Source organism: Rhinichthys klamathensis, unplaced genomic scaffold (assembly GCF_029890125.1).
Source record: "Rhinichthys klamathensis goyatoka isolate OS25496 unplaced genomic scaffold, OSU_Roscu_1.1 h1tg000269l_1, whole genome shotgun sequence".
Classification (NCBI taxonomy): Eukaryota; Metazoa; Chordata; class Actinopteri; order Cypriniformes; family Leuciscidae; genus Rhinichthys; species Rhinichthys klamathensis.
Genome location: NW_026606789.1, coordinates 2,674,990 through 2,700,154, shown reverse-complemented (window position 1 = coordinate 2,700,154; position 25,165 = coordinate 2,674,990). Strand labels below are relative to the sequence as shown.

The window sequence follows — 25,165 nt, the reverse complement described above, 5'->3', positions numbered from 1 at the left end:
ACTCTAGTGTGATTGCTCTGTTAGTACGGCTCATTTGAATAAATGTGAAAGCTGCCATCCGAACCCTGGCGCGCACCAAACGAGCGGAACGAGACCCCCTTATCAGGGAGTATTGGTCTGCTTCCAAGCGAACGTTGGTGCGGTTCGGCTGTAATGAATACAAAATTTTTGGTCCAGACCAAAAGAAATCAAGAGAACTGAACTTCAAGTTTGAACACCCTTAGGGCTCTATCTTGCACCCGGCGCAAATGACTTTGTACACTGACGCATGTATCATTCCTATTTTGCACCCACGCAAAGCGGACTTTTCCCTCCACAGACACACGTCGGTTAACTAAGAAATACACTTGTGCTCCCCGGGGCGGTTCAGCGCAAAGAGGAGGCGTCTTCCGGCGCAAACTTTCCCTCATGCTATTTTGCTGTTCTATAAAACAATTGCGCCACTGACCAGAAAAAACCTAGTCTAAAGTCAGTGGCGCGTTGTTCATAATGCTATTTTAAGGCATAATGTAGCGGGTGCACAACGCGCATACACTTTGATTCTCTCATCAACGCAGATGCAGCAGTTTTTATTTTTGAAAATCATACATTATAACAAGGAAAAATATTAACACATGAGGGAAATCATTGTGGTGTCCATGAAGATGTAAAAAATTTAGTTTTTTTCCTCCCACGCCTGTTTAACCGACGCAGATTCGGGTGGGTTTCTCCCATCCCCATACAACGTCACTTCTCTGTCTTTCACGGTCCTGACAAGAACGTCGGTCTCCTCGGCTGTGAACCGCTTATAACCGCCGTTATAATAGCAATCCGCCATGCAACATGCGCACCTGCTCTTAAAGGGAATGTGAGATGACGCTCTGATTGGTTTATTTCACGTTACGCCCAAACCACACCTATGAATAATGAAGCTACTTCAGACCAACCCCTTTTAGATTTGCGCCAGGCGCAAGAGTCATTTATCCCGCCGGGAAAATAGCAACAGCGCCGGGATACGCCCACAAAGTTACTTGCGCTTTGCGCTTTGACACTTGCGTTTCAGATCGTTAAAATAGGGCCCTGAGAGTTAAAAAAGGACCAATTTCCAATTCACAGAAAAAATATTCAGTCAGATCTTTTCAGTGAACGAGTTAATCCAGTTCACAAAACTGATCTGAATGATTCATTCACGGACTGTTTAGGTTCTCAAATTCAACTTAATGACTCGACTCAATGATTCGGCCACAGCAATCCACTGGAAGTCAAGATTATTAGCTTCAAGATTCAGTTTTTTCATCACACAACTCGTCGAAAATCATTGTCGAAAATGCATTGAAAAAGCTAAACATTCAGAATGGAACTACTCTCATCTATCATTTGAATAAGTTTCAATGATATAATTGTTAGCAAATGTAACCTAATTACATAGACCAATGTGACACCGCAGCAGCCAGACATAATGAAGATTTATTAGGTTTAGCTTCAATGGGCTTAATGTATTCACATCTAATATCCATTATAAATTAGACTAATGTGCATAAAGAAGTGGTCGGTTAGCCCTTAGGTTTGTGGGGGAGTGTTGAGACTAAAAACTGAGATGAGTTTGCAAGTGTGAAGAAGAATGAACGCTCACAGCTTCACCTTCTGCTCCTTCATTAGGAACACTTTAATTATTATACAGTGGACAGTGCCCTGGGCCACCTGGTGTTCTCCATGAAATATGATGTTATCGGGGACCAAGAGCATCTCCGTCTCATGCTCAGGTATGACCTTTTCCTTTCCGCTTTTTTGTTCTCCATTCTAGATAGCATATCCCGTCCCTCAAATCACTCACTTTTCTCCTGGCCTCATGTCCTGCCAAATGTCTTTATTGTGTGGATGAGGGGGGCTAATGAAGGGCTTAGTATCTGGCACAGTTCCACTACTTTGTTTTGAACTTTGGCTTTTACTGTGGACATTAAAAAGAACACACTGATATCTATTCCTTGACAACAACTGTGAATGTTTCCTGGGACCCACAATAAAACCTCTTTTCTCGCAGATTAAACAGGCCAAATGTACACGCCACCCTCATTTCCGCATTAGGCACCAGATGGACAATATAGGCCAATGTGTGTGGGTTGAGGGATGGCAGCAGGATGTTCTTGTTATCAAATCCATGTGACACATTTAATGATGCCTCAATGACACTGAGTTTGGTGGTTAATAAGTGTTACTGTTGTAGGTCTGGGCTGCGTTTTGCTTTAATATCATTAGAAGCTGTGTTTTTGAACTGCCAGGGAAAACAAGAAATAGTTTTTTTCTTGCTTTATAAACCTCACAAAATATTGCTTTATTTCATGCCTAATACAAGAACAAACTATTTGTTAATGGGGTGAATATATATATATATATATATATATATATATATATATATTTAATTAATTTAATTAATAAATGATATATACATGAAAATGTGTTATTTTATGCAAAATTTGATTTTACTCAGGATTTAGTCTTTTTACATTTAAGTTTTGCTATTTATGCCTAAAACTATTTGTTGTCAGTGTGGTAAGAAAAGTAAATATACATAAATTATTCAGACACCATATATAGTTTTTGATATATTTTTTTTACTTGTGGGTGCAGGACACTATAGTTCATTTATGTAAGTTAAGATAGCAAGGTGTATGAATACATTTTGGTTTGACTGTTTATATATATATAAGCATAAGCAATAAGGTATGAGAGGCTTCGCAGAGTGCCTGCAACCCCTTCAGCCATGATTTATTCACGATTCAGCACTAGCCTTGAGTACCTTATTGCTTTTATAAAACGGTTACCACACAATACAAATATTAAAGCCGAAAAATATGTATCTATGCAACTTTAATGAAGTAAAATCACTAAAAGCCTTCCTTCCGCTGGAAAAAATAGTCCCTGACCGTAAACAGCAACATAAGCTACATTGTTTCGCCATTAGATTGTGGCAAAAACTATCTTTATGAGTGAGTCAGTCAGTAGTGAAGACTTTTACATTGAAAGGACTCAAACTTGTGAACACGGAAAAGCAAGACGCAACTGACAAATGACTAGGGCACAGGAAAACCCCATAACTGTTAAAAGGACAAGATATCGCAGCGGACATTTAAACAGATTTTTTTATTATGAATGTACTGACCTGAAGGAAAATGCAATGTCTACTGTCAGTGCAGGTACACTCGCTTACCCGATCTCTCACAAACAATACTCTACTCTAGCTTCAATGAACAATAGGCTATCAATGAGATCAAACATATGTTTAAGTTGCTAAGAGTGGTTGCTAGGGGTGTTGTGTAGTGATACATAGAACCATTGGGTGGAGCGGTCATTGCCGTGTTTTATCGTGAATAAAACACAGATATTGACCAATCAGAATCAAGGATTGGAACTAACCGTTTTATAAATATATATATACAGGGCCTGGCATTAACTTTTTTTCTCACCAGCCACTGTGGCTAGTGGTTTTCCAAAGTTACTACAGTCCACAAGTTTGGCATCAATACCATGGGGAAAAACTGCCATATAGATATTTTTAATATTATCTCATAATTTGCCAGCACGTATATTAGGCAGCTGTCACTTTAAGACCTGACGCACTGATCCATTATAGTGTTACACACACATTTTCTTTCTCAACTGTTTACATTCACTTAAAACATAACTGACTGTGTTTACGTGAATACTTGCCAAGACCTGCATTTTGACATTATTTTGTGTGTATCTGACTGTTTAAGCACAATAAGCAGCGAAAAAGAACTCAATTTACTACTGAGAGGCTGCTTTACGTGCTCGCACTTTGGGTGTGAGCACACAATTTGCGGTAATGAGTAAAATACGCACAACCACACGGCGATTCATCCGGAGCAAATGAAAAATGTGAGTGAGGGGAGGCGGGTTTGTGTGTCGACTCGCTGTCGGAGAGATTCACGAGAGAGCCAGAAAGCGCAGCTGGTATCTGTTATCTATTCTGTGGAAAATTAGTATTGGAAGCGTTTCAGATAGGCTATTTCAGTATAAAAATAATCAATATTTTTGACAACACTACATTCCACTTACTTTATTATATTGTTATTTAAAGACTACAATTGAAAACTGTATATATAAAATGTGTGTGTTTGTATTGCAGTGTTTAACTTTACTCTTATGTTGCCTTTCTTTTTTTTTACAGAACAAAAATGAAAACGTATCACGATGTGATTCCAATATCTTGTCTAACCGAATTCCCCAACATTGTCCAGATGGCCAAGGTGAGAGTGAATCATGCGAGGAGGGGGTGAAGGGGTCAGCACGGTTGTTTTCATGCCCTCCAATTCATCACACTTCTCTCTGAGTGACATGACTGATTGTCTCACTCCCCCATGAGCCTGTTCTGTCCTGCCTGGACAGATGACCATAGTGTTCATTTTTACAAGATCAAATGAGAATGAGGAGAATCAATATGTGCTTTGTCTTTTCGTTATTATCAGCTCGTCTGTGAAGAGGTGAACGTGGACCGCTTTTTCCCAGTGCTTTACCCAAAGGTACGCAACCCTACATCTTTGTATGACCCATCTGCATCATAGTGATAAGCTTTATACACCAATGCATGATCCCGGATCATTTGTTCTGGTTAATTTAAATGTGGCATTGGGAAATACGCTAGTTTCAGCAGAATGGTTGCTCTGCGTCTCTCAAGGGTTTGCAGTGTTGACAGAGCGGTACCTAAAGGACACTTATTTAAGTCATCTACCCCTCCCGCAGGCCTCCAGACTCATTGTCACATTCGACGAACACGTCATAAGCAACAACTTCAAGTTCGGAGTCATTTATCAGAAGTTTGGACAGGTGAGTCGCATGGGAAGCCTTATCTCCGTTTGCTCCTGTCATTTAGCAGATGCACAGAGATTAATTGTTGCTGTAACTCACCTTCATAATTCATCTTTATTTAGAACACCACCTTTGAAAATCGACGTTTTGAATAAAAAATCTAACAAAGTAGTCCTTCCTCCTCTCGACCTCACAATGGCTCCTCTGCTTAGACAACAATCAAACCATTGTCTTCATTTGTCTTGTATTAAAATCATAAGGCTATTGTTCCCAGAGAAGAGCTTTGATTACATTAGGACAGTCATTGACCTTTAAGGCCGCAGAGAGGAGCCGAGAGAGAGCGAGAGGTACTTAAGAGGTTCTTCGAGGAGGCTTGCCAGCAACACCCTTAGCGTATTAGCATGAGAGCGGAGGCCTGAACAGCCTCTTCATCTCACAGATCGATGTGTTTACATACTCAACCTTTCCAGTGTGCAGCAAGAACACCAAGGCCTTTGATGGGACGTGCTCTTGTTCGAAATGCACCTTATGGATCAGCCCTCAAATCTTCCGCTTGCCCTTCTTTGACTCTAAATGGGAGACTATGTTTATTCAGAGGAACAATTAGCATTTGCATCAAGCTAATTGACCCATGATGAGCCATTTAGGTTTGCTAATTTTAGAGTTTGCTTTGTCCTCATCAAGATGTTCTTGCTTTTTTGTTTGTGGGTTCAATTCATTTGGGTTTTGTTGAATGTCAGGCTTTGTGCTGTAACATTACGTGGTCTTGCTATTGTGATTTGGGATATCTGAAAGGCTGAATTACTTTGTTATTTTGTTCTGTAATCGAAGTTATGATAATGCATGAAGCTTCTTTGTTGCATAGACCTCAACAGAACCATCTATTGTGCCTGGTGGGTGTACAAATGTTTGCTTGAATCTTATCAGCATTATGTGTTTTTATCTGTGTAGACCTCAGAGGAGGAGTTGTTTGGGAATAACGAGGAGGGTCCTGCTTTGGTGGAGTTTTTAGAGTTTCTGGGACAGAAAATCGAGCTCCATGACTTCAAAGGGTAACACTTATAAACAGAACGCTCTTACTCTCTCTCAGTACGGCACGAGAGAAATGTAGACGCACTAGATGAAATAACTTCATGCATTAATTAAAATAGAAGCTTTGGATGTTGGAGTTGAAAGTGCGCATCTGAGGAGACATTTCACTAAGAATGAATTACACTTGCTTTTAGAGTTGTTTATTTGCACTTGCTTGACCCTGTAAAGAACTAAATAAAATAATGCAATTTTAATAATAATAAATAATAAATAAATAAATGTATTAATTATTATTTATTAATTACAATTAAAATGCAAATTAATCACTTTTAAATGGTAAACATTTTCTAATTTAATTAAAAAATATATATATATACTGAAATTTAACAACAAATAATACAATAATATAAATCTTTCAAAATTGACAAATAAATAGACATATCAAAAACCAGTAGTTCCCCTTCAGTCGCTCACGTTCGACGTGACGTCGACGTGACGACGTTAGGGGATCACTTCAGGGAGCCCTATCAACTTCGAGTATCTAAGAACAAGCCACAGCGCGGGTATAAAACAGGAAGCGGGCGCGAGCACCCACCGTCTTTCATTTCGGAGCGCGAGTTTCCTGTGACTGATGTCTAAAGATTCAACGCCTTTGAAGAATTCAAGGAAGATCTCTCTGTTCCAGTGTTGGTGTGACGGCGCGATCAGCGGTGGCCGCGAGCAGTGCAGCTCTCAACTGCTGTTCTCACAGCACTATTGTTTGTGTGTGTGTGTGTGTGTGTGTGTGTGTGTGTCCACACAGTGGCTACCCCTGGGCGCCTGAGCACTGTGAGAGCAATTTCCTTTTTTTATTTTACTAAAAGAGCAACACAAGCGGACCCAGCGTCTTTTTCAAGATCTCATTCCGCTTGTGCGTTTCTGGATGCAGTCGTTCCCTGGCATCAGCAGATGGCCACAATAGCTGCATCTCGTGTTTGGGCGTTCGGCACGCTGAAGCAGCTTTTGTGGATAGCTCATGTTCCCATTGCGGGAATATGACTATCACAGCACTTAGATCGAGACTCGCTTACCTCAAGGGAGGTGCAGTCCCCTCGCCTATGCCCCGATCTAGTGCTTATTCTGCCCCGCAGAATAGGCCTACTTCGGCGCATGACCAGGGTGATCTGAGGATTACCGTGAGGGCTTCCCCGCCGAGGCAATCTCCGCGGGCCCCTCACGCCTCTCATGTGCTGTTGCCATCGGCGCCCCTTGGCGAACGGCTCGGTCCTTCTCCGGAACGACCAGTCGTTTCCTTTGGGGCACCAGCTGACGATCAGATGTCGATCGCAGCATCGGAGGGGGAGTGGTCATCTGGAGATGACGACTCGGCTGCGTTGCCCCCTTCGGGGTGTGTAGCGTTGTCCGAGCCGGATCCAGAATGGGCCGCTATGCTCTCCCGGGCCGCCGAGAAGGTCGGGCTTGCGTGGAATCCTCCACCACGTCCCGAACCTTCTCGGCTGGACGATTGGTTTCTCGGGGCGGGCCGTGCTGGTTCTCAGTGCGCCGCCCCGGTACCTTTCTTTCCGGAGGTGCATGAGGAGCTTTCTAGGACGTGGAAGGCACCGTATAGTGCCCGAAGCCGTCCTAGTGGCTCCTCTCCCCTCGCCACCCTCGACGGCGGGGCAGCTAAGGGGTATGTGGGGATCCCCCCAGTGGAGCGGGCTGTCGCGATGCAGTTGTGTCCGGCATCCGCCTCCTCCTGGCGGGGTGACCCACGCCTCCCGTCCAAGGCCTGTAAGTTCTCGTCCGGTCTAACGGCGAGGGCTTACAAGGCCTGTGGACAGGCTGCTTCCGCTCTTCATGCCATGGCGCTCTTGCAGGTCCACCAGGCCCAGGCGCTCATGGACATGAACGAGGGTGGTTCTGACCCAGAGCTCCTCCGGGAGCTCCGTGTGGCAACCGACCTCGCCCTCCAGGCGACGAAGGAAACCGCACGTTCAGTCGGTCAGGCGATGTCCACCTTGGTGGTCCAGGAGCCCCACCTTTGGCTCAACCTGGCGGACATGAGGGACACCGATAAGTACCGGTTCCTGGATGCCCCTCTCTCCCAGGTTGGGTTGTTCGGCGACGCGGTCGAGAGCTTTGCCCAGCAGTTCTCGGCCGCACAGAAGCAGACGGAGGCCATCCGACACATCCTGCCCCGGCGGACCGCTGCTGCTCCCACCCGCTAAGCCCCAGCAGCAGCCATCATCCAGGCCTCAGCGTGGAGCAAGCCGCAGGAAGTCGACCCCGCCCATCCAGGCCGCTGCCAAGCCAGGAGGCAAGCGCCGGTGTAAACATCCCTGAGACGGGCGGCCCAGAGGTGGATCAAGTTGCTCTTCAGGAGATGGCGGACGTGCCACTCCTTCCCCCGGTGGAGGGCCGGGTGGAGAATCCTTTGTTTCCTTTTCTTTTTGTTCCGCCACTGACCCACGGGTCAGTGGTACCCACCTTGTCAAAGAAAGAGCAATTTCTGAAACCTCTGGGCCTTAAGAGGGCGCGCTTGGCAGTCGACGACGCTATGCCTTGTCACTCCCGAGCCCCTCTTCCATCGCCAGCGGGCAGCAGTGGCTGTGTCCTGGACGCACTGTCGCCTCCGCACACTCACTCTGCCCTCCGGCGGAAGCAGGTACGTCTTGCACCACACGTTCAGACCCCACTCCGGGCCGCTATGCCGCCCGAGTCGGGTCCCTGCATTCCGTCACGCTGCCCCACTCCGGGTACGTCTGTGGTGCCGTTGGTCCCGCTTGCTCGGTCTCTGGGAGCTTGGCTAACGCTTCCCAGTCCGTCTCGCTGGCTCATCCGTACTGTCAGACTCGGCTATGCGATTCAGTTCGCCCGGCGCCCCCCTGTTTTCAGGGGCATCCTGTTCACCCGTGTTCTGGCGGACAGTGCCCCTGTTCTCAGAGCGGAGATTGCAGTCCTACTCCTATTGCGGTCCCTCCAGCCGATATGAAGACCGGCTTCTACAGCCCGTACTTCATTGTACCCAAGAAAGGAGGTGGGTTATGGCCAATCTTGGACCTGCGCGTCCTGAATCGGTCCCTTCACAGGCTACCATTCAAGATGCTTACGCAGAAACGCATTTTCAAATGCATCCGTCCCCAAGATTGGTTTGCAGCGATCGACCTGAAGGACGCGTACTTTCATGTCTCGATTCTCCCTCGACACAGACCGTTTCTTCGCTTTGTGTTCGAGGGACGGGCATATCAGTACAAAGTCTTACCCTTCGGGCTGGCCCTGTCGCCCCGCGTCTTCACGAAAGTTGCGGAGGCGGCCATTGCTCCCATGTGCGAGCGTGGTGTTCGCATTCTCAACTATCTCAACGACTGGCTTATTCTCGCCCAGTCGAGAGAGCAGTTGTGCGAACACAGGGATTTGGTGCTCAGTCACCTCAGCCACCTAGGGCTTCGGGTCAACTGGGAGAAGAGCAAACTCACCCCCGGGCAGAGGATCTCTTTTCTCGGTATGGACTTGGACTCGATCAACATGACAGCGCGTCTCACCGAGGCCCGCGTCCAGTCAGTGTTGAACTGCGTCAGTACGCTCAGACGCAGAACAGCGGCACCACTGAAACTGTTTCAGAGGCTCCTGGGGCATATGGCATCTGCAGCCGCGGTAACGCCGCTCGGATTGCTTCATATGAGACCGCTCCAACACTGTGACAGCCCCTCCCTGGCCCATCCCTCTGAGAGAGGACCTGCTCTCTCAGAGACGGGGCACCCTGTGGCACCCGCGTCCAGACCTCTGGAAGCTCCATGTCTGGTTCCTGGACGGGACGCGGAGGTTCTAGGTGACCTACCCCCAGCGGTAGTTGACACCATCACTTCCACTAGAGCCCCCTCTACGAGGCGCCTCTATGCATTAGGTGGAACCTATTCGTTGAATGGTGTTCTTCTCACGAGGAGAACCCCCGATCATGCTCGATCAGAGCCGTGCTTTCCTTCCTGCAAGATGGGTTGGAGCGAAGGCTGTCTCCCTCCACCCTTAAAGTGTACGTTGCCGCTATTGCCGCACATCACGATGCTGTTGATGGTAAGTCCTTGGGGAAGCATGACCTGATCGTTAGGTTCCTGAGGGGAGCGAGGAGACTGAATCCTTCTCGCCCACTCTCTATACCCTCTTGGGATTTGTCTCTGGTCCTTTCGGCACTCCAGAGACCACCCTTTGAGCCTCTGCAATCAGCTGAGTTAAAAATCTTGTCCTGTAAGACAGTTCTCCGGGTTGCATTGGCCTCTATCAAGAGGGTAGGGGACCTACATGCTTCTTCGGTCGACGAATCGTGCCTAGAATTCGGCCCGTATAACTCTCACGTGATCCTGAGACCCCGGCCCGGATACGTTCCTACCACCCAAGGTTCCTACCACTCCCTTCCGGGACCAGGTGGTGAACCTGCAAGCGCTGCCTTTGGAGGAGGCAGACCCAGCCCTGGCTTTTCTCTGTCCCGTCCGCGCTCTGCGTTTGTACGTGGACAGAACGCAAAGCCTCAGGACCTCAGACCAGCTCTTCGTCTGTTACGGAGGCCAGCAGAAGGGAAAGGCTGTCTCCAAGCATAGGATGGCCCACTGGATAGTGGATGCCATCGCCTTGGCTTACGAAGCCCAAGGCGTGCCTTGCCCGCCCGGGTTGAGAGCCCACTCCACTAGGAGTGTCGCTTCTTCTTGGGCGCTAGCACACGGCGCCTCGCTGACAGATATCTGTAGAGCTGCGGGTTGGGCAACACCTAACACGTTCGCTAGGTTCTATAGCCTACGTGTTGAGTTTCTTCCTGTGTGCTCGCTTCAACCAGCCGGTAACACCGAAGTTCCCGCTCTAGTGTCGGCTTGCTGCGCCACTCCCCTCTACGGAGCGGATACGTGCGCTCTTTTGCTCCAGTCGAGTTCCCCACCCAGGTGAACCCTGTGAGTTCCTCCACACCCCTTCGGCAGTTGGACGTTGCGGAGCGTCCGACGCCAGGCCTAGTGCTCGTATGCTTGTGTAACTTGTGCTAGGCTGGGTTCCGTATGTGTAATCCCTGCGGCGATCCCATATGAGTATTTTTCCACGATCAGCTCCCTGCGGTGAGCCCGTGTCTTTCCCTTGGCAGAGCTCGCTCTGCTGTCACTGTCTGGTGTAGCCTCCCCCTCCTTAGGTGGAGCCACCCCAGTGACATTCCATATGTTGCACTGCCCCAACCGGCCAGTCCATATGTGTATTCTCCACATGGTACCTCCCTTCGGGCAGGATGTGGCTCCGCAGCGTCCCTCTCCCCTGGAGAGGCACGCTTCCCAGTGTTATTCAAGAGTTCACTGCGTGGGTATGTGGAACAGCAGGTTCTCCCTCTACGCAGGTCTTCCGCCCCAGCATTGGGGGTCTGAGAGTCTTGCGTAGGGGACTGGATGTGGCAGCAACCGATGGCGTTTTCCATGGGATCCCCTAACGTCGTCACGTCGAACGTGAGCGACTGAAGGGGAACGTCTCGGTTACTGATGTAACCCTCGTTCCCCGAAGGAGGGAACGGGAGACGTGACGTCCCGCCGCCACAGTTGCTGACCATCGCTGTACGGCCGTCATTAAACTCGGCTCCTCAGTGAAAAACGGTGGGTGCTCGCGCCCGCTTCTGTTTTATACCCGCGCTGCGGGGCGGGGGCTCGTGACGCGTTCACGCACGCCAACGTTCATTGGCTTGTTCTTAGATACTCGAAGTTGATAGGGCTCCCTGAAGTGATCCCCTAACGTCGTCACGTCGACGTCACGTCTCCCGTTCCCTCCTTCGGGGAACGAGGGTTACATCAGTAACCGAGACGTTTTCTCTATCGTTTATCCTTCATATAATTTATTCCTTAATTTAATTTAATTTGGCTCCTCCATATATTGCCATAAAATACCATTTAGTGAGTTCGTCCATGAGTGTTCTTTTGTATAACCTTTATGTATACAGTATATCCCTATTATAAAGGATACTAAATCTTGGATGTGATGTTTAATGCTAATGCTAAAATTCATGTCTTGTCTGCAAAACCTCTTTATATGTTTCCTTCTAGGTTTCGTGGAGGGTTGGACGTGACACATGGACAGACAGGCTCTGAGTCTGTGTACCACAATTTCCACAACAAGGAGATCATGTTCCATGTGTCAACTAAGCTGCCTTACACAGAGGGCGATACACAGCAGGTACTCACCATCGCACCATCCTGTGGGTTCACTCATATCACATGTGCTTTCCTTGTTATTATTAAACGGTTCTGTGGAATACTTGATTCTGATTGGTCAATCGCGCCATCCAGCGGTATGTTATTCCTCGATAACAACCGCTGAAAACAGATAACACAGGCTCATCCGGGTTACTGAAGTCAGCAGCGCTATACGCTTGCTAAGAACAGTTTTTTCATGCAAGTTTTGCATTTGGTGAGCTAATAAAATATTAAAACTCAGTCAAATCAATATTTTGTGTACAGTTATTTAATTATGTCATCCAGTATCATGGACTGGCTCTCTCTTGTTTCATACAAATGCAGCTGCTGCCATTTTGCGACAATTGTTTTGTACACTGTTGAATTATAAGATACAAACAGGTATGATTTTAAAACAGTTTCATCTCAAATCAATACTGTATATCTCTTATCCCCAAAATGCCGTGTAATAAGTGGTATGACTGTACCGGATCCATCTAGTTTGAACTTGCCGTGCTAGCAACTGCTCTCTCCGCGGAAGCGTTGCGTTTAAAGACCTAATAAAATATTTAGACTCAGATCAATATTTCGTGTCTAATTATTTACTTATGTGGCAAGTAGCCGTGTAATAAGCGGGATAATGTACATCCAGCCGGTTGTTATCTCAGAATATCTCAAGACCTGATCATCACCCTGCCGGTGTTTATTCTGAGTTAACAACCGGCTGGATGTACATTATCCCTTTCTTAGAACCTTCAATCAGTACAAATGTTGTAAACGTTAGTATGACAAAATATAATCAGTTGTCCCTAATGATCCGTCTCTGTAGATACTATTCTGATGTAAAATAAAATAAAAAAACAAGCCACATAGGTATAAGCCACCTGGATAGACAGGAGGGGTGAAATCCATTCCTTAGCACTGTCTGGGACAGATGCTGTTTCCTGCAGCAACACACTGCTGATGTGCTGGCAGATGATTGTTGACTCACAAAGTGACCTTTATTCTGCACCTTCACTGGCAGTGCTGCGCCCTCAGAGGAAGAGTGTTTTTAGAGCTTACTCCTCAGGGAATCTTCTGCATTTAGAACACATGAACCGAGCTCCTCTCTCTCTCTCTCTCTCTCTCTCTCTCTCTCTCTCTCTCTCTTGCTGTCATGTGTGCACACACTCTGCAGTGATTGGAGGTTGACAGCAGATCAAGTTGGTGAACTGATGTTCATGTTTAAATGAGCGGCAACAACCTCTGCGTTTGTCCTTGCCAGCCATCTGTTGTGACATGTTGTGAAAAACAACTTCAGCACATGGTTTCATTGACACATAAATTCAACCTTCAAAATGAATTGAATTTATCATGAGGTGTCAGCCCGAAGAGCATTTAACGGCACTCATCGCAACTGTGGTTTTGTTTACCACATCAAATATGTTTGGGCTGGCTCATTTCATTCCTACGCATTAAAGTATGAAATGTTGAGCTACATTGTCAATATATTCATGTATAAAATATGTACAGGCTATGCACAATGTACCACATATTTGAGTGCCTTATTGATTTAATATAATAGATATTGCACACTAAAAGTATTAAAAACAAATGTTTTTCTTTCATTAAAACTGTATTTAAGCTAATTTATTATGTGGTACTATTCTTTAAAATTAAAAGTAGTGTTCTTTAGAACACTACTGTTCAAAAGTTTGGGCTCAGCATGACTTTTTTTTTTATATATTAATACTTTTTTCAGCAAATACACATTAAATTGGTCAAAAGTTGAAGACATTTATATTCTATTTTAAATAAATTGTTCTTTTGAACTTTCTATTGACCAAAGAATCCTTAAACAAATGTATCACAGTTGTCTTAAGCAGCACAACTGTTTTCAACGTTGATCACAATATGTTTTTTGAACATAAAATTAGCATATTGATTTCTGAAGGATCATGTGACACTGAAGATTGGAGTAATGACAACTGGAAATTCACAGGAATAAATAACATTTTAAAATATATTCAAATAGAAAACAGTTATTTTAAAATGTAATAATGTAGTAATATTTCTCAATATTACTTTTTAACTGTAGTGTAGGTTTGTTAAAGGTTAATTGTTGGCCTTTATGAAACTATGATGAATAGGTGTTTCATACTATATTGTGTATTTTAGCTGGAACACTGTATTGACCAATCAGCATACAGGACCCATTTTTGAATTATTCTTTGACTTGAAAGCTGCTAATCCATTAAATTTCTCAAATTCGACATGTTAAAAGTGCAGTTACATGAGGAGATTTTAAATGAAAGATTATGAAAATAAACTCTCTTGTGTCCTGTTATAGCTGCAGAGGAAGAGGCATATAGGAAATGACATCGTGGCCATAGTGTTTCAAGAGGAGAGCACTCCATTCGTGCCAGACATGATTGCTTCCAACTTCCTGCATGCCTATGTAGTGGTGCAAGTGGAAAATGCCTGTTCTGACAACGTCCTCTACAAAGTACAGTACATCATCACAGTATTACTGCAATCTAGAGCTTCTGTAACACTGTGAGTCAGTGAATGATACACATATTTGTCATTCTCCAGGTTTCGGTAACAGCGCGAGATGACGTCCCATTCTTCGGACCACCCCTCCCCAACCCAGCCATTTTTAAGAAAGTGAGTTGATTAATCTAATTTAGATGCATTGCTCTAGCAACATCAAGTCACAGGTCCAGTTCTTAAGGAATGCATTGATTAAATATATACAGTACTTAAAATGCTCTTTAAGAGGCATTTGGAAGGGAAAAGTATCTGCCAAATACTACACTGCCTTTCAAAAGTTTGGGGTCTGTTAAATTATTTTAAATGTTTTTTAAATAAATCTCTTATGCTCTCCAAGGCTGCATTTATTTGGTCAAAATACTGTAAAACAATAATATTGTGAAATATAATTTAAAGTAACTGTTGTCTGTTTTAATATATTTTGAAATGTAATTTATTCCTGTGTTGGCAAAGCTGATTTTTTTTTTTTTTTGCATCATTACTCCAGTCTTCATTGTCACATGATCCTTCAGAAATCATTCTAATATGCTGATTTGCTGCAAATAAGAAACATTTCTTATTATTATCAATGTTGAAAATAGTAACTAATATTTTTTTCAGGATTCTTTGATTAATAGAATGTTTAAAAAAAAAACATTTTGTTTGAAATGCAAAGTTCTGTCATGAAACTCTAGATGGAGCAGGCTGATAGGCCCTTAACTCAATCTGTTTGCAATCATGTGTGTGTGTGTGTGTGTGTGTATATATAGTATACACTCACCGGCCACTTTATTAGGTACCCCATGCTAGTAACGGGTTGGACCCCCTTTTGCCTTCAGAACTGCCTCAATTCTTCGTGGCATAGATTCAACAAGGTGCTGGAAGCATTCCTCAGGGAGTTTGGTCCATATTGACATGATGGCATCACACAGTTGCCGCAGATTTGTCGGCTGCACATCCATGATGCGAATCTCCCGTTCCACCACATCCCAAAGATGCTCTATTGGGTTGAGATCTGGTGACTGTGGAGGCCATTTTAGTACAGTGAACTCATTGTCATGTTCAAGAAACCAATTTGAAATGATTAGAGCTTTGTGACATGGTGGAAGTAGCCATCAGAGGATGGGTACATGGTGGCCATAAAGGGATGGACATGGTCAGAAACAATGCTCAGGTAGGCCGTGGCATTTAAACGATGCCCAATTGGCACTAAGGGGCCTAAAGTGTGCCAGGAAAACATCCCCCACACCATTACACCACCACCACCAGCCTGCACAGTGGTAACAAGGCATGATGGTTCCATGTTCTCATTCTGTTTACGCCAAATTCTGACTCTAACATCTGAATGTCTCAACAGAAATCGAGACTCATCAGACCAGGCAACATTTTTCCAGTCTTCAACTGTTCAATTTTGGTGAGCTCTTGCAAATTGTAGCCTCTTTTTCCTATTTGTAGTGGAGATGAGTGGTACCCGGTGGAGTCTTCTGCTGTTGTAGCCCATCCGCCTCAAGGTTGTGCGTGTTGTGGCTTCACAAATGCTTTGCTGCATACCTCGGTTGTAACGAGTGGTTATTTCAGTCACTGTTGCCCTTCTATCAGCTCGAACCAGTCTGGCCATTCTCCTCTGACCTCTGGCATCAACAAGGCATTTCCGCCCACAGAACTGCCGCTCACTGGATGTTTTTTCTTTTTCGGACCATTCTCTGTAAACCCTAGAGATGGTTGTGCGTGAAAATCCCAGTAGATTAGCAGTTTCTGAAATACTCAGACCAGCCCTTCTGGCACCAACAATCATGCCACGTTCAAAGTCACTCAAATCAACTTTCTTCCCCATACTGATGCTTGGTTTGAACTGCAGGAGATTGTCTTGACCATGTCTACATGCCTAAATGCACTGAGTTGCCGCCATGTGATTGGCTGCTTAGAAATTAAGTGTTAACGAGCAGTTGGACAGGTGTACCTAATAAAGTGGCCGGTGAGTGTATATATTATGTAACAGTCTTTATTGTCATCTATGAACAATTTAATGCATCCTTGGTGAATATAATAATAAAATAAAGAAACTGACCCCAAACTTTTGAACAGTATTGTACAGTATGTAATGAAAAAAACCCCCACTAATTTCCATCCAACTGTCCTTCTCTCATTTGTTCTCCTCCTGCATTATTCCGCCTCTTACAGGGTCCAGAGTTTCATGAATTCTTGCTTTCCAAGCTGATCAATGCTGAATACGCTTGTTACAAAGCTGAAAAATTTGCCAAATTAGAGGTGAGTTGTAAGAAATCAGTGCTCATATAGTCATCACAAGAAAGACATGTTCCTGGATCAAAATCTTTTGTTGATCATAGAACAGTAATCCTGTCCAGAAACATAGTCCTAAAATCAGCGAGAAATGATAGGTGAAGAAAAATTAGCAAAAAGTGCCCCTATTATGCTATTTTAAAGGCTCCTAATGTTGTTTTGGAGTCTCCCACAACATTTTTACATACATCAAAAGGTACAAAAACATAATATACTTTGCACATCACCACATTTTTCAATGATTCTCAAACAACTCGACAGATTAACTCAACTTCAGCTCAGAAGGCTTCCTCAGTCCTCCACGATTGTACACTCTTTAAAGACAGTAACGATGGCGTCGATTTTACTATATAAATTCAAGCGCGAGTCCGATGATGAACATTGGAAGAACTAGTTATTCAACCCGAACCTCCAATGCAAGGACGACTCGAGCAGAGTCTTGTTTCTCAGTGATACACTACTCAGTTTGAGGTACATTATGAGATGTTGCAACTGTAATTCCTCACCATCAGCATTAACAAGTGTATGTCCATCAACAAACTGATGTGTATATTTAAAATGTATTGCGGTGCACATAAATGAATGAATGAAGCATTTATATAGCGTTTTCATATTTACTACTGTACACCCAAAGCGCTTTACAATCATATCAGGTAATCTCTCCTCAACCACCACCAGTTATTCATACTTAAAAGTTTTGATTCTGAGGAGCAAGCTGGTCAATATAAACTAAGTACTGACTGATCTTTCAAGAGCGAGCGTTGTGCGAATCCCGCATTTAACTCTGAGCAGTCTTCAGTAAAATTACACGTTCGCGGGCGGACAACATACAACATAGGCTGGCATTATGCAAATGTCTTATCTAGTGACATAGAATCGTAAAGCAGTGGGATTCAAATTACAGACGACTCGTACAGGCGGTTCAGAGTCGATTCTTTCTGTTTGGAGACAATAACTTTGTTGATCGTGCACTTTCGATCGTGCACTTTACAACTTTGCAGAACTTTTACATTCACAAACAGCTATATTACGCACTGCATGAAAGGGAATATTCGAAAAACCATAATTGGGATACGTTAACTTTAAACCTATCCCTTAAATCTGATTGGTTGATTGGAATGTTGTTCCAGGATCAAAAAGGATGTGATCCAGGAACGTTTTACTTCACATTCACTCATAGAGCAAGACACATGCAACACCAAGCTAATGGGTTAAATTCCCAGGAAAATGTGATGTTGATAAAGTGTATACCTTGAATGTAATTTAAGGTATATGCAGCATATAATGATATATAAAGCATAAAACAAATGCATACTGCTGCCTCATCTAACATTCATTTTTTACTCTTTATATTCAAATGCAATAACCCTTTTTGTTCCTAGGAGCGCACCCGGTCTGCCCTGCTGGAGACGCTGTATGAGGAGCTGCACATCAACAGTCAGGCCATGATGGGGTTGGGAGGAGAGGAGGACAAACTGGAGAATGGAGGAGGAGGGGGAGGGGGCTTCTTTGAATCTTTCAAGGTAATCCACGAGGACACCGGGCTCTGGCGGTCTCTGTGAGGGCACTTACTGTACATCCAGAATAGAGGAGGATAGGGATGTTTGTGAAGCATTACTGTGGCTTGTGTGTGAATGGTGGACGTGGTGTATTCTGGTTGTTTTACAGTCATGTTAGCACTCATGAATCTTTAAAGGATGTGAGATGAGTCGTTCGCTCAGATTGTCTTTTTTGATCTTGCTGCTGTTGTTCTAAATGAACGGTAGCATTATTTTCTCTCTCTTGGGATTTAGATGGTGCCCCCTTTATGACTCCAGCTGCCAAGTGATGTAACCAATGCTACCTAAATTAAATCACTCATTACCATAATTTACACTAATTAGTCCTATTAGCACATTGTTGAACATAGATACACTCATGAGAATTATCTTGGGCTCTACACTATTTTGCTTCCTAAAATACTTTGCAAATGAATCAGTAGTACATGATTAATCATATCGTACACAGATATTTTCTAACATGTAGAATTATGCGTGATGAGTATATAGTAGTGTTATTTTAGTATCATTAAGATTTTTTTAATATATTTTGAATAAGATTTTATTTTTGTATTTTCTGTTGTCATTTTAATTTTAGTTAAAGTTTTTAAATTGTGTCGTAGGTCTGTATAGTTTTAGTACATCAAGTTAAACTAACTGAAAATGAGAAATGTTGCTTTGGCAACTAGCTGAAATAAAATATTTTTTAAAATGTATTGTATTTCAAGTAACGGAAATGTTTTTTATGGTTTTAATTAACTATAATAACCCTGGTATATAGAGGTTATGGTCACACTTTAGATTAGGGTTCAATTCTCACTATTAACTATTACTTTTGCCTCAATAAACTCCTAATTACTGCTTATTATTAGTTAGAAAGACAGTTGTTAAGTTTAGGTATTGGGTAGGATAAAGGTAAAATATGGTCCTGCAGAATAAGGCATTAATATGTGCTTTATAAGTACTAATAAACAGCCAATTTCCTAGTAATATGCATGCTAATAAGCAACTAGTTAATAGTGAAAATTGGACCCTAAACTAAAGTGTTACAGAGGATATTATTCAAGATGACAGAATTTTCTATGCCCATATAATTCATTATAGACAGACTGTTTGTATGTGCTCGACAGCCTGGTTTACAATTGAATGTGTCCAGTGGTGTTCACGCATTGATTGTGGTCATCCAGACATAAAAATCTATCAGATATCTCATAAATCATTTTCATTATCTCTTTTAACCCATTTTATTTGCTTCCGCAACCACTCATTCACACAGTTTTCTTCAGCAGCTGTCTGTAGACAAACACATTAGCATAAATTATGTTCTCCAGCTCTTCTGTGGTTGTGGCATTCTGGGAGTTTTCCCTTAAAATCGGGCAGCACTTTAGCGGGTGATGTTTAATCAATATCCATTCACACTCTTACACAGCTAGCTTTGGTAGCTCTTAGCCATCCTTTCAATGACTTCCTGTGCTCAGGCTTCATGTCATCCTTCTTCCCTCTAGCCACATGCTTTTTCTTTTACGGACAAAACTACACTCTCTCCTCACCTGTGGTTCACTCAGGTGTTGCTTGAGTCGTTTTAGCAACTTGATTGATTGGCTTCAGACCCACTCCATTGGCCCACCCTGACCTGCCGCTGCTCACCGTGTCTCCTCCTCATCTCTCCCTGTGCTGTAGCGGGTGATCCGCAGCAGGAGCCAGTCTCTGGACACCATGGGCCTCAATATCAGGAAGTACACAGTCTCCAATAGTCACAGCGGCAGTTTCACCCACAACAACATCAACCACCTCTCACCAGAGACCCCCAAAACCCCTGGGATAGTAAGTAACCCCCCTACAGGCTTCCCAATGGGCAAAACTATGCTAGTCCCCTCACTACCCTCCACTATGAGGTAAAAACCCAGTCCTGGTTACACATACTTAACTAATTCCTGACTACACTGAACCTTAAGCACATGCACAATGTTCAGAGTTGCCGAACTAAAGACAAACAACTCAACAAAGGCGAAATATTTCATGATTAATCAACCAACCTCAACCTTAATAAGTGCCCTCATGCACGAGTCCCTTTTTTCCTCATTCCCATCATGCTTTTTTTTGTCATCTCTACAGCCACTGATATTCTCAGTCTGTATTTCACTGGAATCTTTCACTTATTACAGTTGAGTTTACCTCAGGAATGTTTCTTGAAAAGATCACTTAATTCACTGGCCTTGCTCATGTGCGCTGCTCTAGCAACAGTCAATATTTCCTGAGTTAAAAGGGTCAATGACAAAAGTACATTTAAAAAGCCATTCATATTCAATACACCTCTTTTATGATGAGCATGTTTTTTAATCTCTATTAAAATGATTTTTTATAAAAAAATGTCAGGGTGATACAATTGTCCTGATTTTTTTTTCATCATGAAAGAATTGCCTTAATAAAATTCTTGAAAAGAAAACTTAACTTGACATGAACATGAACTTGAGGTCCTCTTATAATGTTAGCATTTTTATCCAGATTTTTACATTAAAAAAACATCCTAATTTAGAAGTAATAAGCTATTTTCTATCCTGTTTTATATTTTAACAAAACCGCTTACTAATATGTAAAAAAATAATTAAATGTTAAATTATTTAAATTAATTCATTATTATTTAATTTAAAGACCCTTATGGCTGTATTTTTTTAGATCAATAAATATCTTAAAATATCAGATAAGATTAGTTCAGGTTGCAAAATGTGATTAAAAATTTAAAAAATATATATACATATTATATTTATGAATAAACAATTTGTGATATTCATAAAAAATAAAATATTAGTTTTACCTTGAAAATATATATATTTAAAAAACCTTTTTGAAAATAATAATGATTGGATCACATGACATTTTTTCAAGTCATTAAATTGAAAAGTTTTTCAAATCCATAACGAATACATTTTTGAGAGAAGTTTTAAAATAGTTTTTATTTTTTTAAGTATAAATATGTCATTGACCCAAAAGCATGTTACCTGAATTTGAGTTTTCCCCAGAGAAGACTGTTACTCATTTAACCGCTCTGTCATCACAGGAGGTGTGTGTGTGTGTGTGTGTGTGTGTGTGTGTGTGTGTGTGTGTGTGTGTGTGTGTGTGTGTGTGTGTGTGTGTGTGTGTGTGTGTGTGTGTGTGTTATGGTGGAGATGGGGTCCTTTGAGAGGTGCATGATATAAAGTTATGAATGTGTTGCATGTTGCTCATGGGGGAATGAAATACTGTCAGATAGTCTACAAGGGGTGATGTGAGATTTTATTTAGTTATTTTCCTTCCAGTGTCTCTCAGGAATGAATATTATCTGATCTAGATGTAGGATAAGGTGGCCTGCCAGCAATGTCAGTATAAAGACAGTTGTGAATGTTTTGACCTATTACACCCCCCACAGGATCAGCCTCACATCAGCACCACATAAGGACCTGCAGAGAGAATGATATATATGTGTGTGTGTGTGTGTGTGTGTGTGCGCGTTGAATGGATTCTGCTGTGCTAATGTTTTAATATGCAGGTGTGCTGTCGGTAAGTATGGTTATCGCACAGGATAAGTGCAGAGACAGAGTTCTTCGGCCAGACAGCTCTTGCTCCATCAAGCGCAGTGGCTCTTATGGTGCTGCTCCTTGCCCTGGGGACTATCACACACTGAGGGCCATGCTAAGTCATGCCAGTGCCCCTCGTGAGCAAAACTCATATGAGCCTAGTGAAATCATGCTGGAACAGACTTCAGAGTTACTGAGCCATGCCTCTGTCACAGTTAATGTTTCTGTTATTTATAGCACTATCATATGCCACGTCAGTCAAATTAACTTTTTTGACCTTCACAGCAGGTTACACAATGGATAATATAGACCATATTTTGACTATTGGGACTTCAATCCCAAAGCTTAGAGGTGAAAATTAGAAATTGCGTAAAGTGATTCATCCCCCTATGGTGATTATGTTATAACAGCCAGGGCCATCGATGCGGGGGCCCCGTAAGGTTCCTGTGACCGTTCTCAACTGGTTTTACTTCAGGACAATATATTAAAGTATATGTCCAAGTGTATTGGACATCAAGTTACACCCCAACACATACCAAAATTATCTATCATAATCAAGTAAATAAAAACATGCTTACAATCACACCGATACTGAAAAAATTCATAAATCCACCAAATATCAAAATTGAGGGAAAATTAATAACATAAACAAGAATTATGGATAGTAAAATTGACAGTGTTGTAAATTATCTTTTTTATTTTAATTGTTAAAATTGTATTTGTATTTTTATAAATCTTTATTTTATTGTATTTTTTTACTTTTATTTGTATTCTTCGAACAAATTTATTTTAGTGTGAATAGAAACGTCCTCAAAATCCCAATGGAGCTGCAGTGTGCATTAATCCAACAATATGCGAAATTAATAACAATGTAACAAACTGTATAGCGACAGTTTGTAAATTCTGTTTACTTTACTTTAACAATCCAATTTCGGATCATGACCCACCAGTTGAGAACCAATGATCTATGATACAATCTGAGGGAAAAAAAATGTTTGAATTATTGCGAGTTTTAGCATATCAACAGGTCCAATTAAATAGAGCTCTGTTACAAATAACATTGCATTAATGTTTATTTAACAGCATGATGTATAGGAATTTTCTCGTCTGACTAACCTGTTCCAATAATGTTAACCTGACTAACTGTTAAACCGTGTTGAAATGTCAACTGTCCCATTGTCTCCAATGGTGTACTGTGTGCTACTACTTTTGCTTTCTTGTACTTCACAGGTCCCGGGACCTGCTGAAGTTCCTCCGGCCCTTTTCTCCTCATGTGGCTACCTCTGTTGTGCTTATGACAGCTTTTTTCTTCCTGTTCATGCTCCCTCTAACAGATGTCTGTAGCCTATGTTGTTTGTATAACACAACCTGCTGCATGGACTCATAATTTCTCTCGTTCTCTTTCTCTCTTTCTCTGTGGGCTCTGTGCAGTCATTGCTTGTCCCAGGCAAAAGTCCCAGTAAATATGGACGGCGTGGCAGTGCCATAGGAATAGGAACCATAGAAGAGGTTCATGTATAACTCTCACTCCTCTCTCGTCTGCATCATTCGCTCTCACTGCATGACCTAAACATCACTTTTACACCATACAGCTGCTGATACAGTCAGTGAGAGCCCCTTTAACTCTCTGTTCTCAATGCACTCATCCTAACAATATAAAAATAGGATTATGGAACTTCATAGGCAGGGCTGATGCCATATTTAATCTTACTCAAATAAATACGAGGATTTGAGGGATAGATGCAAATTCAGATTAATTGTTTGCACTGTTTATATTTTTTAGTACTAACTGTTAAAAGTGAGATTTTTTGTTTGTCCACTGGAAATTGTCCGGAAATACATATTTTCAATGTTTTGTCAGCTACAATAGACACCAGTGTGTGCACAGCAACACACCTATATGTTTCCTATTGAATATGGCATTTACCTTGATTACATCTACGAGTCTACAACTAACATTATAATGACATCTTTTTCGTTTTAATTTATTGTTATTTAATTTAGTTTATTTATTCCATTTTATTTCATTTTTAATTTGTTGCAATAATAAATTATGGCAGATACCAATAAGCTGATATTAATATTCTATATAATATTTTTTATGGCAGATAACCGATAAATGTCTATATTAAAATGCTATACTATTTTGTCTGAATAAATAAAAATAGTTAAATAACAAACAAAAAAAAATCAATCATTTTAAAAGCTACAAGTGAATTTAAAGACCATAAAATTATGGAACATTGATATTAATTTTGAGATTTGCTAAGTATTACATTGTTAAATTAATTATTATTTAGAGGTTACGGTGAACTTTAGGTGAGCTTTAAATGATGAAAAAGTTCATCTAACTGTAAAAGAAGAGGAAATGAGCATGCACAAATAAATACCCAATATCAGCCAATAACAATAAATAACAATACCTTTAATATCGGCCAATAACTGATATGGAACCGATATATTGTGCATCCATCATTTTAACAGTTGTTCCATGCAGATCTATCCAGTCTTTCTAAACACACCATATCCTACTGTCTGTAAGCATTGTTCAGTCAGAGAGTCATTTTGCACATTTTTATATCCATTAGCACTGTTCTTTATAATGACCCATGTACATATAGATTCATCCACATTTAGCAGCATTATTTCAGTGTTTCTTCACAGCTCCCCTTTCAGCATCACTTCCTGTGTGTAATGCATTGCTCTGCTATGTTTGAATGTCCAGTGTCACTTCTTGTCATGTGGTGTTGTGTACTATTTTGGTCTATTTCTACCCCCTCGTCTGATATTTGTACACTCTTTCCGAGCTAATAGTGTAGAAACACAAAAGAAAAAGGCAACAGAGTCTTTCCGAAGCCTTTGAAGCCATTTTAGATAAAAGCCTTTTTTTGAAGGCCTTTCATTTGAAGTCATAAAGCAGTAGCTGTAAAATCCCAGCGCTCAGGCTTGAAGAGAACAAAGTGTCCCCAGCGAGAACACAGTCGACCAGTGAAGCTCAGGAGATCCTGCTCCCATCTTTCATCTCCAAACCCTGAAGCACACACTTCACATCAACCTTGCCAGTCAAACTACGAAACAGTGTCTTTTGTTCTCACAAAGACTGGACCACGCCACAGATATAAGAAATTACAGACCACAATTGCAAGTGGTATAAAATAGACCTGTCCTATACAGGATGTAATATCTTTAAAGTTTCCTTTGAGACCACATGGTGGCCATCAGAGTGTGAAGGTGATATCTATATGTTTGAATC

The 25,165-nt window shown here is 42.2% G+C and overlaps 1 protein-coding gene across 11 annotated transcripts in view; it reads left to right on the top strand.

Moving 5' to 3' along the window:
* Positions 1–25,165, top strand: part of rap1gapa (RAP1 GTPase activating protein a) — a 105,125-nt gene that overhangs the window by 73,752 nt on the left and 6,208 nt on the right. For 6 of the 11 annotated variants that reach the window (XM_056268149.1, XM_056268141.1, XM_056268142.1 and 3 more), the window contains 12 exons: positions 1,639–1,742; positions 4,169–4,247; positions 4,467–4,520; positions 4,741–4,824; positions 5,758–5,858; positions 11,880–12,009; positions 14,338–14,493; positions 14,583–14,654; positions 16,701–16,787; positions 18,203–18,343; positions 20,039–20,182; positions 23,344–23,421. In XM_056268149.1, coding sequence (XP_056124124.1) covers positions 1,639–1,742; positions 4,169–4,247; positions 4,467–4,520; positions 4,741–4,824; positions 5,758–5,858; positions 11,880–12,009; positions 14,338–14,493; positions 14,583–14,654; positions 16,701–16,787; positions 18,203–18,343; positions 20,039–20,182; positions 23,344–23,421 — 1,230 coding nt within the window. The remainder of the gene's footprint in view (positions 1–1,638; positions 1,743–4,168; positions 4,248–4,466; positions 4,521–4,740; positions 4,825–5,757; positions 5,859–11,879; positions 12,010–14,337; positions 14,494–14,582; positions 14,655–16,700; positions 16,788–18,202; positions 18,344–20,038; positions 20,183–23,343; positions 23,422–25,165) is intronic. The other 5 variants (XM_056268143.1, XM_056268147.1, XM_056268150.1 and 2 more) reach the window with 3 other exon arrangements.